Source organism: Hemitrygon akajei, chromosome 2 (assembly GCF_048418815.1).
Source record: "Hemitrygon akajei chromosome 2, sHemAka1.3, whole genome shotgun sequence".
In the NCBI taxonomy this organism is placed as follows: Eukaryota; Metazoa; Chordata; class Chondrichthyes; order Myliobatiformes; family Dasyatidae; genus Hemitrygon; species Hemitrygon akajei.
Genome location: NC_133125.1, coordinates 79,720,394 through 79,739,003, shown reverse-complemented (window position 1 = coordinate 79,739,003; position 18,610 = coordinate 79,720,394). Strand labels below are relative to the sequence as shown.

The following is an 18,610-nucleotide window of genomic DNA, read 5'->3' as shown; positions in this document are numbered from 1 at the left end:
GGGGAAGGATGAAGTATAAAGCTGGGAAGTTGATTGGTGAAAGAGACAAGGCCATGGAAGAAAGAAAGGAGGGGAGGAGCACCAGAGGGAGATGATGAGCAGGAAAAGAGATAAGGTGAGAGAGGGAAAAGAGGATGGAAAATGGTGAAGGGGAGAGAGGCATTAACGGGAGATTGAGAAATCGATGTTCATGCCATCAGGTTGCAAGCTACCTAAATGGAATATAAAGTGTTGTTCTTCCAACCTAAGTGTGGCTTCATCACGACAGTGGAGGAGGCCATGAATGGACATATCAGAATGGGAATGGGAAATGGAATTAAAATGGATGGGCACTGGGAGATCCCGCTTTTTCTGGCGGACAGAGCTTAGGTGTTCAGCAATGCAGTCTCCCAATCTATGTGAGGTCCCACCAATATACAGGAGGCTACATCAGGAGCACCAAACACAGAACATGACCCCAACAGACTCACAGGTGAAGTGCTGCTTCACCTGGAAGGACTTTTTGGGGCACTGAATGGTAGTAAGGGAGAAGGTGTAAGGGCAGGTGTAGCACTTGTTCCGATTGCAAGGATTAGTGCCAGGAAGGAGATCAGTGGAGAGGGACATATGGGCAATGGAGTCGAGTAAGGAGTGATCCCAGTGGAAAGCAGAAAGTGAGGAGGGGGAAGAGGGGAAGATGTGCTTGGTGGTGGGATCCAGCAGGATCTTGATCCGTCCATAGACCCCTCAGAGTTGTGACACAAGTTGATAGGGTGGTTAAGAGGGCATATGGTATGTTGGCTTCATTAGTTGGGGGATTGAGTTAAGCAATATAATGAGATAATGCCGCAGCTCTACAAAGCTCTGACTAGACCTGATTTGACCAGAGGAGATTTGTTAGATTAGATTAGAGGACATATCATATGTGGAAAGGTTGAGAAGCTAGGGCTTTTCTCTTTGGAGCAAAGGGGGATGCAAGGTGACTCTGTAAAGCTGTATAGGATGATTGATCATGGATAGAGTGGGCAGCCACCACCTTTTTTCAAGGTGGCAGCAGCTAATACAAGAGGACATAACTTTAGGGTGATTGGATGTCAAGGATAGGTTTTAACACAGAAAGTAGTGGGTGCATGGAACACATTACAAGGTGTGGTTCCAGAGACAGATGCATTAGGAACACTTAAAAGACTCTTAGGTAGGGAAAAATTCAGGGCTTTGTGGGAAGGTAAGGTTAGATTAATCTTGGAGTAGGTTAAAAGGTTAGCACAACATCATGTGCCGAATGGCCTGTACTGTGGTGTACTAATATATGTTCTATGATCCTTTAATTCTCTGAACCTTCAGCTTTCTGACAAGCCTTTTACACTGTACTTAATACAATAGGTTTATGAAATACAGAATACTGCCATTAACCTTGACTGTGCCTACAAGTTTGACCTTCCAAAGTGTATCACTTCATACTTTTCCAGATTGATCTGCCACTTCTCAGCCTAGCTCTGCATCCGGTCAATGTCCCATTGTAACCCATGACTACTTTCTACACTTTCCACAGCACCACTGACCTTAGTACCTCCTGCAAACTCACTAATGCATCCTTCCACTTCCTCATCTAAGTCGTTGATAAACGTCACAAATAGCATGGTTCCCAGTGCAGATGCCTGAAGAACACCGCTATTTACGGACTTCAGGGTCCATCTTCAGCCACATTCTGACTTCTGTAGGAAAGCCAGTTCTGAATCCATGCAGCCAAGTTTCCCTGGATCCCATGCTTGCTGACTTTCTCAATGAGCCTGCCCTAGGGAACCCTGTTGAACACCTTACTAAAATCCATATGTATCTCATCCCCTGCTCTACCTTCATCAATTTGTTTTGAGACTTCCTCAAAGAATTCAATCAAGCTTACAAGGCATGAGCTGACCCTGACAGGTCACGCTGACAATCCCTAATCAAGGCATGCTTCGCATGGCTACATGGCCCAGAGAGAGAAAGCAGAACTGTGATTTTTATGATCAACTGATGATGTGGGTTCACATGGCAGCTAGATGTACATCAACCACATATCCCTCAACAATTGTCTGTTACCAAATTAAATATTTAAGTTTAGTAAAATTCAATTTTGCTACACAAAAGAACCATGATGGCTTCTATCAATTAATGTATACTCTTCCAAGTACCTGATCATTTGTTTCTATTGGTTTGGAAAAAAAATGTAATACTTGCAGCTTTCCAGGTTTCTAGCTTCATTTCTGCATCCAGAACTAATTATGATTGTATTTCTGCAGTACCTATCGTTCAACTCTCCATAAACAAGACTGCTTCCCAGCCAGTCCTAGAAACCTACATATGTTCTGTAAATGCAGCCAGTATTTATGCCATTTCCTCTTTGTCACCTTCCAGATCACCCCACACATTAAACATCTCCTCTTTTAAACAGCTCATAACCCAGAGAACTCGAGTGGAAACAATTCCAAGTTGCTTAATTCCAAGCAACTGTTCTAGAAAAAGAGAAAGAATTAATTAAGTTGTTCTCAGCTGGATATTGTGGGCTGTTTTCAGTATTATTGGAGCTGAACTCACCCAGGCAAGTGCAGAGAATTCTATCACACTCCCGAATTGTGCCTTGTAGAAGGCGAAAGGGTCTTGGGATGTCAGATAGCGAGACTCCAGAGATGATCAAGACAGAACTGATATAGGGGTAATGCTACTGAACATCAGGATATTTTATCTGTAAACAAGCACGTTCTATCTTTGAGTCCTTACAGATATACTTCTGCAGCACTGAAATATTCAATTCTATCAATTCAATTATTCCCGTTCATTATTCTCTTCCCTGCTTCCTAGTGCCTTGCATTCAGGAGTATTTCAAACCTAATTTATGAGACCATAAGAAACTTCATTTTAAATAGATCCAATGACTTGGCCTCCACAGCCAACTGTGGCAGTGCATTCCACAGAATCATCATCATCTGGCTAAAGATATTCCTCCTCATCTCTATTCTAAAGAGGCATCTTTCTGTTCTGAGGATGTGCCCTTCTTGTCCTAGACCCTCTACTCCATGTCCATTCTATCTAGGCCTTTCAATATTTGAGAGATTTCAGTGAGATTCCCCCCCCCCCCCCCATACTCATCATTCTAAACTCCAGCACATACATGGCCAGAACCATCAAGCTATCTTCATACATTAACCCTTCATTCCTGGGATCATTCTCATACACCTCCTCTGGCAATTGTGCAGGACCAGCACATTCTTTCCCACACAGAGCTGCTCACAAATGTGGTCTGACCAATGGCTTATAAAGTTTCTGCATTACATCCTTGCTTTTATATTGTAATTCTCTTGAAATGAATGCTAACATTGCATTTGCCTTCCTTCAGACTCAACCCACAAATTAAACTTTTGGAATCCTGCTCTAGGACTCTCAAGTCACTTTGTACCTCTTGGCCATGTCTGCATGTTTTTATGCATTGAGTTGCTGCCATGTTTTTGGCTGATTAGATGTTTGCATTAACGAATAGCTGTACAGGTGTATCCAATAAAGTGGCCACTGAGCATAAATTCTCCTGAATTATTCATTCATATTCACTAGTGTGTGGTGCCAGCAGTAATTTTTGCCTGGCTGTTTGTGGAAACTCATCCTACTACCTCTGAGCTTCTCACTGCTATAGATCACTCAGATATATTATAATTAGAATTATAGAGCCAGACGGGTCCTTTGGCCCCATTGAGTCTGTACCAAGTATCAAGCACCTATTTACATAACTCTACAGTAATCGCATTTACTTCCTTCACATTCTATCCCTCATCTACACACTAAGGGCAATTCATAGTGGCCAATTAACCTACTGTCAGAACAAGTGGAGTTTGAAATAATGGTTGATTTATTAAGACTTGTCTGCATCAGAACACCATTCAAAACTGATCTCCCTGAGTGCAAATTTGCTTCAGCTTTAATATCTTCAGCTGAGAAAATTACACAAAAACTTCATTAATCGTAAAACTAGGATTTGATAGCAGAATTATGGTTACAGAAAGAGTCATTAAATACTGATAAATGGTCTTGGCCTGAAACATTGACTCTTCATAGATGCTGTCTGACCTACTGAGTTCCTTCAGCATTTTGTATGTGTTAATGAAGTTATAGACTAGGCCTCGATTACAGAATTAAATGAGTATGTACAAATCTAAATGAGTTAACAGTAAAACAGATTTTTATTACAACAATGGGTGTATGCTCTAACATAATTAATGAACTTCCTGAAACTTGACTGACATCACTGTTGCAGTCCCTGTCTCAACTTTTCAGTTAGAAACATAGAAAACCTACAGCACAATACAGGCCTTTCAGCCCACAAAGTTGTGCCAAACGTGTCCCTACCTTAGAAATTACTAGGCTTACCTATAGCCCTCTACTTTACTAAGCTCCATGTACCTATCTAAAAGCCTCTTAAAAGACCCTATCATATCTGCCTCCACCACCGTTGCCGGCAGTCCATTCCACGCACTCACCACTCTGAGTAAAAAACTTACCCCTGACATCTCCTCTGTACCGTCTCCCCAGCACCTTAAACCTGTGTCCTCTTGTGGCAACCATTTCAGCCCTGGGAAAAAGCCTCTGACTATCCACACGATCAATACCTCTCATCATCTTGTACACCTCTATCGGGTCATCTCTCATCTTCCTTCCCTCCAAGGAGAAAAGGCTGAGTCCACTCAACCTATTCTCATAAGGTATGCTCCTCAATCCAGGCAACATCCTGGTAAATCTCCTCTGCACAGTTTTGACTGTGCTTTGCTGTTACCACATTAGCACATTCCACATCAGTATTTACTGGTTATTAGCCCTCCCTATACTTTCCCAACAATACTACCAACCCACCCCTTTGGAGAGGAACCTGTAACAGCCCAGGGTGAAATCACAAACTGCACAATGACGGCACCAGAGGTCAGGATTGAGCTTGAGTAGCCAGACTGTGAGGTAGCAACTTTACAGCTGCACTATATATCTCACCACATTGACACTGCTTGCCATCCTTTGACTAAATACCCATTGGGGCAGAAACGTATCTTTGGTCAACTATAGTCAATGAACGTGAGAAATTGCCCTTTGCTCAGCCTCACCTCCACACATTCAGTTCCATTGACTTCATGGTGAACATTCAGCTGGTGACCAACATCAGTGCTCAAATTTAGATCTAACTCATATTTTCTCTCCCATTATCATCAAACGGTACAGTAAGATACCTGTAAAGGAGTACGAGGTGGTGAAGGCCTTTGATTCGCTTAGGGCTGAAGATCCACAGTTAGATTCCACCAGGTGGCCTTTTATGGAGATGGTAGGAGAGCTGGGCTGATGCAAGGCAACTTTCAGTGGAGCAATCCCATTAAACTGGACCGAGGAGAGGCAGCCAATGAAGCCTTCTGTGTTTTCCCTCAGTACCTCTTCATCCACATTATCACTGTCTGAAATGTGATTTAAACATCATGTGGAATTAGTCAGGGGCAGCCATGGGACATGATAAAAGATGACAGCAAGCTAATTTAGCACCAGTTAATGTGTATTACTGCCTGTACATTACTCACAGTGAACCAATCATAATCTTCATCAGGACAACTTCTTTTAATGAAACCATAAGAGAGCCCAACCCCCCACATGCACGGTGAAACTAGATATGACATTTTAAGCAAATACAGTCTTAGTAGTCAGTTTTTAATTAATTTTTAAATGATTCATGTACATTGTCATTCCTTCCACTGATTCACTCACACTCTGTGTGCAGAGAGACCAAGCAGAAATTGATTGTTAATTAGACTTAGGGGAGAAGAGAGAAAGGTTGAAGTCAATTCTTCACAGGCCGAAGTCACTTAATTGTAAATTCATCAGCATTTTAATCAAACTTACCCACGTGTCTTCTTCACTTTGTCAGCAGTGTCCCTGTCCCAACAGCTGATGAAACTCATTATTATTGTGAGAGCATTTATTATCAAGTACATGTCCAGGAGATCCCTTAAGTCTTCAGGAATCTGGCATCGCTATTTAAATGTTGACACTTTTTCAGATGTCTTAAATTGTTTTTTTCCTGCTCATTACTGGACCTTTTTGGAGTCTGATCAGCTTCGTGACATGTTGTGTTTATACATAATGTAAGTCAACATGAAATAGACCATTTGGCCCATCTTGCCATGCCAATCCTTGTGACCAGCTACAAGTATGTACTGTATGTGCATGAGCCAGGTAGTAATGGTCTCACTCCTACAGAGAAGATTGTGGGCTCAGCTCTCCAACGCTTGATCCTGGTAGACATGTCCATGCTCTTTGTGACATTTTTTCTACTAAGAGACCACAAGACCCATCACTGAACTTCCCACAACCTATGGCCTCACTCTTCATCTCATGTCTCAATATCCATTGTTTATTTATTTATTATTATTTATTTTTGTATTTGCACAGTTTGTTGCCTTTTGCATACTGGTTGTCTGCCCTGTTGGTGCAACCCTTCATTGATTCTATTACGGTTACTGGATTTATTGAGTATGCCCAGAAGAAAACAAATCTCAGGTTGTATATGGTGACATATGTGTACTTTGATAATAAATTTATGTTGAACTATGAAGACTATAAGACATAGGAGCATAATTATACTATTTTGCCCATCGAGTCTGATCCGTCATTCCATCATGCCTGATTTATTACTCCTCTCAACCCCATTCTGTCATCGCCATGTAACCATTGATGCCCTGACTAATCAAGAACTTATCAAACATCTGCTTTAAATGTGCCCAATGGACTTGGCAGCCACAGCCATCTGTAGCAATAAATTCTACAGATTCATCACCCTCTGGCTAGAGAAATTCCTCCTTATCTCATTCTAAAGGGATGTCCTTGTATTCTGAGACTGTGCCCTCTGGTCCTAGACTTCCCACTATTGGAAACATCCTCTCCATATCCACTCCATCTGGAGGTGAACACTTGATCTTCCAGTCTATCTTGTGGCTCTTGCCTACTTGCCCTGCACTTTCTCTGTAAATGTTTTGCATCCTGTTTCCTTTCTACTAATTCAAGGTAATCATGCACGACATTATCTGCCTTAATGGCACACAAAGCAAATGCTTTTTACTGCATATCAGCACAGATGACAATACTAATCTGATACCACAACCACAAACTATTTGGAAAGCTGTTATGGATCTTTCTTCTGTTGCCAGGCTATAAATAATGAGTTACATTGGAGTGGGTAAATGGGCTCCAGCTATCAGAGATCAACACAGAACAACACCTTCTGGCCCAATGAGTTGTACTGCCCAGCAGCTCACCTATTTTCATTCTAGCATAATCACAGGAAAATTTACAATGACCAATAAACCTACTATCTGGTATATCTTTGGACCGTGGGGGAAACTAGAGTATCTGGAGGAAACCCACACATTCACAGAGAGGAGGTACAAACTCCTTGCATACAGTATCGGAACAGAACTCTGAACTTCGTTACTGTGAGCTGTAATAGCGTCATGCTACTGTGGGGCCTCACATGCCTGTTGGTAGGCTATATTTAATGAGATGTATCACAGGGAGTGCTTGGGCCCCAGTTACCAATAAGTTGACTGAGGGTATCAAATCTGCTGATGATATGAAACAAGGAGGGATTGGAGATAAGATGTGAAGAGACCTCAAGGGGATATAAATTACTTGAGTGAATGACAGATGGAATATAATATGGAAAAATGTGAGGTTATTCCACTGTAATGCTTAAAACAGAAAAACAAAGAATTTATTTTAAATGGTGAGAGATGTGGTATAGGTGTTGTTCAAAGGATCAAGATGTACACAGATCAGTGAAATCATATGTGTAAGTCCAGCAAGAGTTTGTGAAGGCAATGTTACATGAAAGATAACATAATTCTTTCATAAAATTGAATAAAATTGTCTTACTCTAATTATTTAGGCTTTTAATGAGATTGCACATGGAGCATTATGTGAAGTTTCAATCTCCTCTAAGTAAGGTGAGGAAGAGGAGGGGGGTATTTAAAGGAGATGTGCAATGCAAGATTTTTTTTACACAAAGTATGGTAGGAACCTGTATGGCACTGCCAGGGGAAGTGATACCAATGCATTAATGCAATTGTGAAAAAGGCACACCAGTTGTTCTACTTCACTTGGAATTTGTGCGGAATTAGTATGTCACCAAAGGCACTTCCAAATTGCTACAGATCTACCATGGAGAGCATTCTGACTGGTTGCATCATTGTCTGGTATGGAGGATCAAAAGAGGTTGTAGGTTACAGACTCAGCTATCTCCATCACAGGTACAACTCTTCGCACCATCGTTGACATCTTCAAAAAGGTGGTGCCTCAAGAGGGCGGCTTCCTTCATTAAGGACCTTCACCACCAGGGAGATGTCCTCTTCGGAAAGGAGCCTGAAGACCCCACACTCTAAAATCTCTTCAAAATTCAAGGAAAATTTAACTTGGGCTGTTGATTTCCTTAACCCTATTTTACACTGAGAATATAAGGAAGAAAACATTTTTATGTAAATAGTCATGGTTTAAAAACTAATTAGAAGGACATGCCCCAGTGAACTATAGAATTCAATAGTCTAATCTCTTTGGGGAAGAAAATGGATTCAGCATTTGAAGAATGCTCATAGAGCCTCATTAGTGAACCAGCTGATTTTTTTTGGTAAAAAAAAAGCTTAACTTAGATGCATACCTGGGTCAGGCAAGACTACTAAAGTGTTTTGAAGGAGTCATCCAACATAGCCATTCTACAAACAAACTACAGCATGATGTATTGCAAATACTCATGCCAATTCTGTAATTGTCACTGTAGAGTACTGCTTGAGGATAATGCAAGTTATAAATTTTCCCATATAATGTCAACTGACCACTATCTGCCAAAATTGTGCACTCTTCCATGTGCTAACATGTATTTTCACTTGCTATCATCTTTGACACTAATTGGCATATCTCTAGAATTGTCATTAGATGAAGGAAGTCGTCAGATGCAGGAGGTAATGTCAGATGGAATAATACAGAATGTGATAGAATGTACAATTTTCCTGTTTGCATACTGCATCCTTCATTACCTGTGACTACAAGGCTCCCTGCTGAGGAACTGAAGAAACTGAAAGAGTCAGAGCCAACATTTTTTTTTGTCAAGTTTTAGAAATTGTCACTGCTTTAAACATATGAATAAAAAGGATGGCAAGACTAATTTAGAAATAATACCACTGAATGATTCTGCCCAAAGCAGCACAGAAACAGAAAAAAATATCATTACTAACAACACAGACAGGAAAACAATTTTATCCCATGAAGTTAATGCATTTCCTGAACTCTCCACTGTGTTATATTGAGTCACGATTATTTTAAATTGAATAGACCTCCAACAGATGTAACATGTCAATACTGTGAACTTCTGTTAGCAGGATGGTACACTGCCACCATGTCATGGCCTGGCATGCAATCACCCTCTGCTTAGGCCCCAAACCTCCCAAACCTTTTCCATCTCTTTGTGTCTATTTTGCTTCACACTGCAACAGATTTTTTACCCAGAGGTAATAAGATCTTTGTATCAAATTTTATCCAAAGGCACACTTACAAAACAACTTCCTTCCCTGTTATGTAGACAAGTCCTGAAATGCTTTTGGATGTTTCAGAATAAGGAGTTGCCCACATGACTAAGGCGAGGAGTTTCAAGATCGAGTTTGATTTCATTCAACTTTGCATAAATACCCGTGAATACAACCAAATGAAACAGTGTTATTCCGGGGCCAAGGTGAAAAACACAGTACCACCAGTCAAACACTGCACAAGGCACAGATAGTGCATGTAGGATAGCTGTCACAGAAAAAATATATAGTTCAAGTCTCTGAGTCCATGAAAGTTGCAGCTGCCTGCAGTCGAACACAATACATCTTCCTTTCTTCTACTAGTGTTCCAAATCTTTCTGAAATCTTTATCTCAGAGATCTGCTGAGGTTGAGTCACTGATCATATTCAAGACTGTGACAGATTATAAGGGAGGCATAGGTTATCGAAATAGACAAAATGTGGTGATGAGGCCACAATCAGCCGTGATTCTATTGCAAAAGCAAGGTAGGCTATATGGCCTTTACCTGCTCCTATGTATTTTTTTGTACATAATATAACACAATGCAAATGTGAGCTGTTGTTGGGAGTGTAAATTTGAATACTTGTACAAAATAGCATCAAATATGCTAACAGGGGGTTGACTAAGTCAATTTCTATAAAACGCTGCTTCAAAAATGAGTGGGTAATTGTTATTCCACTTTAAGTAATTCAGTAACTGGATTGTGTATCACAATGATAAAGCATTCATGGTATTCAGTTGCAAACACGAGAAAATCTGTAGATGTTGGAAATTCAAGCAACACACACAAAATGCCGGTGGAATGCAGCAGGCCAGGCAGCATCTATAGGAAGAAGTACAGTTGATGTTTTGGGCCGGGACCCCTCGTCAGGACTAACTGAAAGAAGAGATAGTAAGAGATTTGAAGTGGGAGGGGGAGGGGAGATCTGAAATGATACGAGAAGACAGGAGGGGGAGGGATAAAGCTAAGAGTTGGGAAGTTGATTGGCAAAAGGGATACAGATCTAGAGAAGGGGGATGATCATGGGACGAGAGGCCTAGGGAGAAAGAAAGGGGGAGGGGAGCACCAGAGGAAGATGGAGAGCAGGCAAGGAGTGATTGTGAGCGGGACAGAGAGAGAAAAAAGAGAGAAAGAGAAAGAACAAAAGGGGGGGGAGAGAGAGAGATAAATAAATAGATAGATAAATAAATAAACAGATAGATAGGGAAGGAGGGGCATTAACGGAAGTTAGAGAAATCAATGTTCATGCCATCAGGTTGGAGGCTACCCAAATGGAATATAAGGTGTTGTTCCTCCAACCTGAGTGTGGCTTCATCTTGACAGTAGAGGAGGCCATGGATTGACATATCCAGGGACATGGAATTAAAATGTGTGGCCACTGGGGGATCCTGCTTTTTCTGGCGGACCGAGCGTAGGTGTTCAGCGAAACGGTCTCCCAGTCTGCGTCGGGTCTCACCAATATATAAAAGGCCACACCGGGAGCACCGGACGCAGTATACCACACCAGCTGACTCACAGGTGAAGTGTCGCCTCACCTGGAAGGACTGTCTGGGGCCCTGAATGGTGGTGAGAGAGGAAGTGTAAGGGCAGGTGTAGCACTTGTTCCAGTTACAAGGGTAAGTGCCAGGAGGGAGATCGGTGGCAAGGGATGGGGGGGACGAATAGACAAGGGAGTCACGTAGGGAGCGATCCCTGTGGAAAGCAGAAAGGGGGGAGGGAAAGATGCGCTTGGTGGTGGGATCCTGTTGGAGGTGGCTGAAGTTACGGAGAATTATATGTTGGAGTCGGAGGCTGGTAGGGTGGTAAGTGAGGCCAAAGGGAACCCTATCCCGAGTGGGGAGGCAGGAGGATGGGATGAGAGCAGATGTGTGTGAAATGGGAGAGATGTGTTTGAGAGCAGAGTTGATGGTGGAGGAAGGGAAGCCCCTTTGTTTGCAAAAGGAAGACATCTCCTTCGTCCTGGAATGAAAAACCTCATTCTGAGAGCAGATGCGGCAGAGACAGAGAAATTGCGAGAAGGGGATAGCCTTTTTGCAAGAGACAGGGTGGGAAGAAGAATAGTCCAGGTATCTGTGAGAGTCTGTAGGCTTACAGTAGACATCAGTAGATAAGCTGTCTCCAGAGATAGAGGCAAAAAGATCAAGAAAGGGGAGGGAGGTGTTGGAAATGGACCAGGTAAATTTGAGGGCAGGGTGAAAGTTGAAGGCAAAGTTAATGAAGTCAACGAGCTCAGCATATGTGCAGGAGGCTGTGCCAATGCAGTCGTCGATGTAGCGAAGGAAAAGAGTGGGACGGATACCTGTATAGACTTGGAACATGACTGTTTCACAAAGCCAACAAAAAGGCAGGCATAACTGGGACCCATACGGGTGCCCATGGCTACACCTTTAGTTTGGAGGAAGTGGGAGGAGCCAAAGGAGAAATTATTAAGAGTAAGGACTAATTCCACTAGACGGAGGAGAGTGGTGGTAGAGGGGAATTGGTTAGGTCTGGAACCCAAAAAGAAATGGAGAGCTTTGAGAGCTTCCTGGTAGGGGATGGAGGTATATAGGGACTGGACGTCCATGGTGAAAATAAGGCAGTGGGGGCCAGGGAACTTAAAGTCATTTAAAAAATTCAGAGCGTGAGAAGTGTCATGGACATAGGTGGGAAGGGACTGAACAAGGGGGGATAAAACAGTTTTGATGAACTCCTGATGAAGGGTTTTGGCCCGAAATGTCATCACTACCTCCTCTCTGCTCTCTGGTCTGCTGAGTTCTGACAGCATCTTGTGTTTTTATTGAATAATTCAGATCTGCTAAGTACTTCTAGTGCTTCCTGTTTTCAGTTGGTATTTCGTTCAGTTTATTATTATCTCATGTACCATGATACAGTGAAATACTTGTCTTGCATAGTGTTCTTACAGATCAAAACATTACATTGAACTAGAATAACATACATCAATAAAAATGCAGAATAAAGTGCCATAGATACCAGAAAAGTACAGTGCTGGTAAAGGATAAAGTGTAAAATCATAATGAGGTGATTGTAAGGCCAAGAATCCATTTTCTCACACGAGAGGTCCATTCAAGAGTGTCTTTGAGCCTGATGCTTTCCAGCTTTTGAATCTTCTTCCCAATGGGAGAGAGGAGAAGACAGAATGCTAAGGGTGATGGGGTCTTTGAATATGCCGTTGACGTTTCAATGAGGACATCAATCCTGACGAGGGGTCTCAGGCTGAAACGGTGTCTGTTTACTCTTTTCCATAGTTGCTGTCCACCCTGCTGAGTTCCTCCAGCATTTTGTGTGTGCTGCTTTGGATTTCCAGCATCTGCAGATTTTCTTGTATTCTTGATTATGCTGGCTGCTTTACTGAGGCAGTAAGAAGATAGCAAATGGTGCTTCCTGTAATGTGCTGAGCTAATAGAATTCCTTAATTTTATTCACTCTGGCTCTCAGCCTTTCTAATTATGAACACAGGTCTTTTTCTAGGCTACTCTGTCTCATTTTAGACCCCTTATAATTTCATATTTAAATTACCTTATTTAAATTATTCATTTCCAAAATAAGACCGCCATGACCTTTCCTGTCTTTTGACAACTTCATTAAAAATCTATTGAATCAAAATTCTATTATATGCTTCCTGTAATGTGGTTACTAGAAGGAACCAAACTTACTGCTCAACTTGGCTTACAATGCTCTCGTCACTTTACCAATCAGGATGATGGCTGTATCTTTCAATTGAGTAAATTTGAAGGGTGGCTGGTCATCCCCTCTCTTGATGCATGCCAGCTCCTTCCTAAAAAATAGTGTGATTTAAAGAATTTTTGATATCCTGTGCAGCTCTTTATTGGCTCTCCAGCTGTCTGTTAAATTTCCTTAAGGACCTGCATGAACATACTACCTACACACAGTCACCTCTTTAATAGGCACACCTGTACACCTGCTCAAAATGTGAATATCTAATCAGTCAATCACATGGCAGCAGTCAATGCATAATAGCATGCAGACATTGTCAAAAAGTTCAGTTATTGTGCAGACCAGACATCAGAATAGGGAAGAAATGTGATCTGTGACTTTGACCGTGGTGTTGGATAGAATGGTATGGGTACACCAGAAACTGCTGGTCTCCTGGGATTTTCATCTACAACAGTTCCTAGAGTTTACAGAGAATAGCATAAAAGGACAAAACAAAATCCAATGAGCAGCAGTTCTCTGGGTGAAAATGAGAGAGGTCAGAAGAGAATGGCTAGACTGGTTCAAACTGACAGGAAGGCGACACTAACTCAAATAACCACAAATTACAACAGTGATGTGCAGATTAGCATCTCTGAATGCACAATATTTTAAACCTTGTAGTGGATGGACTACAGCAGCAGAAGACCATGAGCATACACTTAGTGGCCACTTTATTATGTAAAATTTATTGAGTTCTATTACGTCTCCCCTTAGCTCCTGCCACTCTAGAAAAAACAAGTTTGTCCATTCTCTCCTGTGCCCTCAAGGCGGCTTTCCAGTACATCTCTTCTGCACCCTCTCCACTGCCTTAATATCTTTTCTAGATAGATAGGCATCAGTTAGTATCATGAGACCATGGATTTGCACCTTGGAAGGCTTCCAGGGTGCAGGCCTGGGCAGGGTTGTATGGGAGACTGGCAGTTGCCCAAGCTTCAAGCCTTCCCCTCTCTACGCCACCAATGTTGTCCAAGGGAAGGGCACTAGGACCCAAGCAGCTTGGCACCAGTGTTGTCGTCTTGTTAAGTGCCTTGCTCAAGGACACAGCACGCTGCCTCAGCTGAGGCTCGAACCAGTGACCTTCAGATCAGTAGACCAATCCACTAGGCCACGTGCCAACATAATGGGGAGAAAAGAACTGAATATAATAATCCATATGCAGCTGAACAAATGTGAGTCCCTTTCATAGCTTGTTTATTCATTGTTGCTTGTTTGAAATCTATAATTTTAATATGTTCTTAATAAAAATGCATAGATGAAATCCTCATTGAGATTTGAATGCAGGAGTTATTTACAGAGATCCTTCAAACTGCCTGCAGCAACATAGAACACCCTCCACCGGTCAGGGTTGATCATGGATATTGCTTCCTAACTGTTTACGTGTTATACAAGCCAGGGCTGTACAACACAGAAGCAAGCTGCTGCCCGTGCAGCAGGCTCCCCCTCTCCATACAGCTGATGAATCCAAAGGAACGGCAAAGACTGATACAGTTTGACACCAGCAGAGTCACAGGAGTTGCCATTCACCTTAGAGAATGCTACTCTGGATTTTTCCTGCAGAGTTGACTTCCGAAGCCTTCCCAATGAATGGGTATCGTTGAAAGGCAGCGGAGAGTTTTCCTTCTCCTAGGTGAGCTGCAAACACAGCTGATAACCACCATCTGCCCAGAGTGACTGGTTTTAAAGTGCCAAGAACCCACCTTTGCCCTTTCTCCTATTAGAAGAAACAGATTTTTTTATTAAAAAATATTCTTTATTCAAAAGTATAATTATGTACGATAAACCATTCAATGTCTCTCAATCCTTTACAAATGTTTTCATTACGGTCTTTACATTTCCACACTTTTAGCCACCAAACAGTTCTTCCAGGCTTAGTAGCTAAGCCACATGTGAAGGCCAGGAGCTGGACTTGGTTATCAGAGACTATTGTCAGAGACACACACCACATTGGGGACAAGGAACAGTTAATAGTGAGAGTTTATCCACCTCCCCCCCACCCCACAACTCACCAGCTCTAACAAACTTAAGGAACATGCAGTAATGTAGCACACTTCATGACTAGGGCAGCTCAAATGTCTAATATGCTCAGGAACGAGACTGCAGAGAACCTGAAATCAAAGTGAACTTAAAATTTACTATAGATCTGCTGAAATCGCAATCATTTCAGTAACAAATTAATTACGTAATTCATGGTTGTGAGAAAGCCCCTTCCCAAATAGCAGTAGTTGGAAGTAAAAAAAAGTCTGTTGTTCCATTCTGAAGCAACAATAATGTAGAATTTGTTGGGTACAAACTGACATTTACAGAAGTTTGCTCCCAATAGGTTCTCAATGTGTCTTAGTACAACTCTCAGATATAGATATAGCAGCATTTTAAAGATATTCAATTAATTTGTGTGATCATGAAAACATGCTTCATTTTATGCATGAGTATTGATTTGGGAGATTTTGAAGTAAGGATGATCAGGGAGCATCCAGCTAACAAAGTAGATTAAAAACTGTTTATTTTAGTTTTTAGAGATACACATTTAACATTAGACAAATAGTTCTTAACGAACACAATACTCACAGAGGACTTTTGACTTATAAAAGATTTCAAAGTTACAAAGATTTATAAACTACAGAAGATTTCCAAACACAGGTACAATTCTTATGAACTACAAGAACATACCAATGAGTTGCAGAGAAATGAGTTGTCTGTCGCAGAAACTGAAGGCTGAGGAATGAATTCTAGTTTCTCTTCTATAGATCTGTCTCTCTGTCACTCTCCTTGTCATTCCTAACAATCCCCAATGCTTTTAATATTTATACTATTTTCTACTAGATGGCAAAATCTGTATGTGGCATTTTCTGGGACAAAGCAATCCACATAGATGGTCTTAAAAGATTCTGGCAACAGAAATCCCAAACTTCCGCAATTAATGCTGTGAGAACTGGCCTTCTAAGTGCACAAACATCCCAACTTGTAAGCATTTTTAGTGTGCCAGCTGACATAACCCCATTGTTTTTCGTTTGACTAATGCAGTCAAGGACCCTCCACGTTATTTCACTTTGCAGAGCTGTGCCTCCAATTTCAAACCGATTGCTGCTTGCAATTTACATTAAGAACTGGTTCTTGACTACAACAAAAAGCTGAGCAAAGAATGTTTGTTTTAAGCTTAACTCTATCACCAACAACCCTGACTCTTTGGAATGGTCAAGCTATTCTCCTAAAAACCCAAGTTTACCAATAAGCCACTCAGGCCCTGGAAAATGAGAGAGAAATCACTGGAAGCTAGAGAAACTGATGTTCATGACAACAGGTTTCAGGCCACCAACCTCAGTTTGATTAACAGGACTGAATGTTACAATCCCTAAAGCTTCTGCACTGCACTTGACTTGAGTGGAAGTAGTTCTTAAAGATGACCACTATATGATGTTGCCACCATTACAACACATCTTCAGTTTTGTACCTCAGCACCACTAGGTGTTTTGGCCTTTTATCACAAGACACCCTCAGCCGAGGCAGGCGCACCACAGGCTGATCAGACCTGGGTGTGTGTCACATGGTAAGTCTCTAGATGGTCACTTGGCAGCCCAGACAACATCCTTCTTTCCAGCGACTGCTCATTTCGGTGGCATTAGCGAGTGCTTTGATTGCCTTCCTATGGGCCTGCCCTCTGACTCCTCCTTCCCTCATCAGCCTTATGGTGGAACTGGCTACAAAGCCCCTGCACCCCCCCCTCAACTGGGTGCACTTTGCTCCTCTGTTTCAACTGCAAGATTGGTATATCGCAGCCATTTCTGTTCATAAGCCTCATCTACAGCATCCTCCCAGGGGACCGTCAGCTCGATGATAAAGACAGGAGTTGGACCAAAGGACAAGGTCAGGCCGCAGGTTAGTCATTGCAATTTCAGATGGGAAGGTAAGTTTCTAGCCTAAATCAACACACATTTCCCAGTCCCTGGCTGCACTCAGTGGGCATGAGTCCTGAGGTGAAGGGTTAGCCCCCTGTTTCTCTCCTTCCCGGATGAAGGATGGTAGTTGTGGGACCGTTGTCTGGGCATTGAGAGGCCTGACGTTGGTAACTACTCTCTTATACTCAAGTTCAGCTGCCAAACACCTCAGCACTCGGTTGTGTCACCAGGTGTATCTGCTTTGTGTTAGGCTGGTCTTGCAACTAACCAAGATGTGCTTGAGGGATGCCAGAACTGCGCACAGAGGCCAGGCTGGATCCTCTCCCAGCCAAAGATTTAGGTTTGTAGGAGAGGGCAGGAACATCATATGTTGTTTAATCTGCTTGACTCCATGCTCCACAGCTCACTCCATGTGATTTTCCTCCTCTCAACACCCTCCCACCTCGTCCAGCAGCCTTGCTTAGCTTGGGCACATCTGGCTGCTTCTTCCTGGTGGTGCACCTCCTCCACCACCAGGTGCCGGTGTTCAGTTGTAGTAGCCTTTTGCCAGGCAGGTTTCATTACTCTAAGATCAAAGCCTCCTCTGCCCTGTTGGACATATCCCACTATGTCCTGGTGTCGGAGGGCAGCTTCTGCATCCAGTTCTGCTGCGGCTGGGGTCCATTTCTTCCCTGTTGCTAGAGCAAGAGCAACACCTCTTATGATTGGGCCCCGGGATTTTTTGACTGTAATTTCCAGCCTTGCTTTGGCACATTTGTGTTCCTCCACCAGGCTAGAAATTGGCAGAGAAAGGGCTCCGTCCCCGTTAAGTCCTATGCTGCTAAGGCACCTCGGTAGCCCAAGCCGCTTCCTCACATGTGAGTTCACCAGCCTCTCCAACCGATTTGCATGAGACTTAATGACCTCATAGATGGTAATTGGCCACATAAGTCGAGGCAGCACCGAAGCTTCAACCTCCCTGGGAGAGCCGTGTTGTTGATTAGCTTGAGTGCACTGATTGTATCCTGCCTTAGTTGTTCCACCTGCTCGGCGTCTCTGAGGTCTGTGTTGTACCATCGTCTGAGGCTTTTGATGGGCTTCTCCAGGACAGTTGGTATTGGCTCAGTGTTGATACAAAACCTTATGTCGGTGAGCCGGTCTTTGACAATTGAGATACTGCGAGGCTTACTGGGTTTGCTCTCCAATCATGCCCATTTGACGTTTCCCTGGAGTTTATCCAGCAGGCGTTCGGTGCATGTTTTTGTTGTTGTTATTGTGGTCATGTCATCCATGTACATCCTGATTGAAGGAAGACGCAACCCATTCTTCAAGCGTTTCCCTCCGACCACCCATTGTGATGCTCGGATAATGAGCTCCATTGCCATGATAAATGCCAAAGAGATGGTACAGCCCACCATTATGCCTATCTCAA

At 42.6% G+C, this 18,610-nt stretch overlaps 1 protein-coding gene across 2 annotated transcripts in view; it reads right to left on the bottom strand.

Moving 5' to 3' along the window:
- Positions 1-18,610, bottom strand: part of LOC140714284 (contactin-associated protein-like 5) — a 1,700,882-nt gene that overhangs the window by 188,379 nt on the left and 1,493,893 nt on the right. For both annotated transcript variants that reach the window (XM_073025370.1, XM_073025379.1), the window contains one exon: positions 5,223-5,441. In XM_073025370.1, the coding sequence (XP_072881471.1) occupies positions 5,223-5,441 (219 nt within the window). The remainder of the gene's footprint in view (positions 1-5,222; positions 5,442-18,610) is intronic.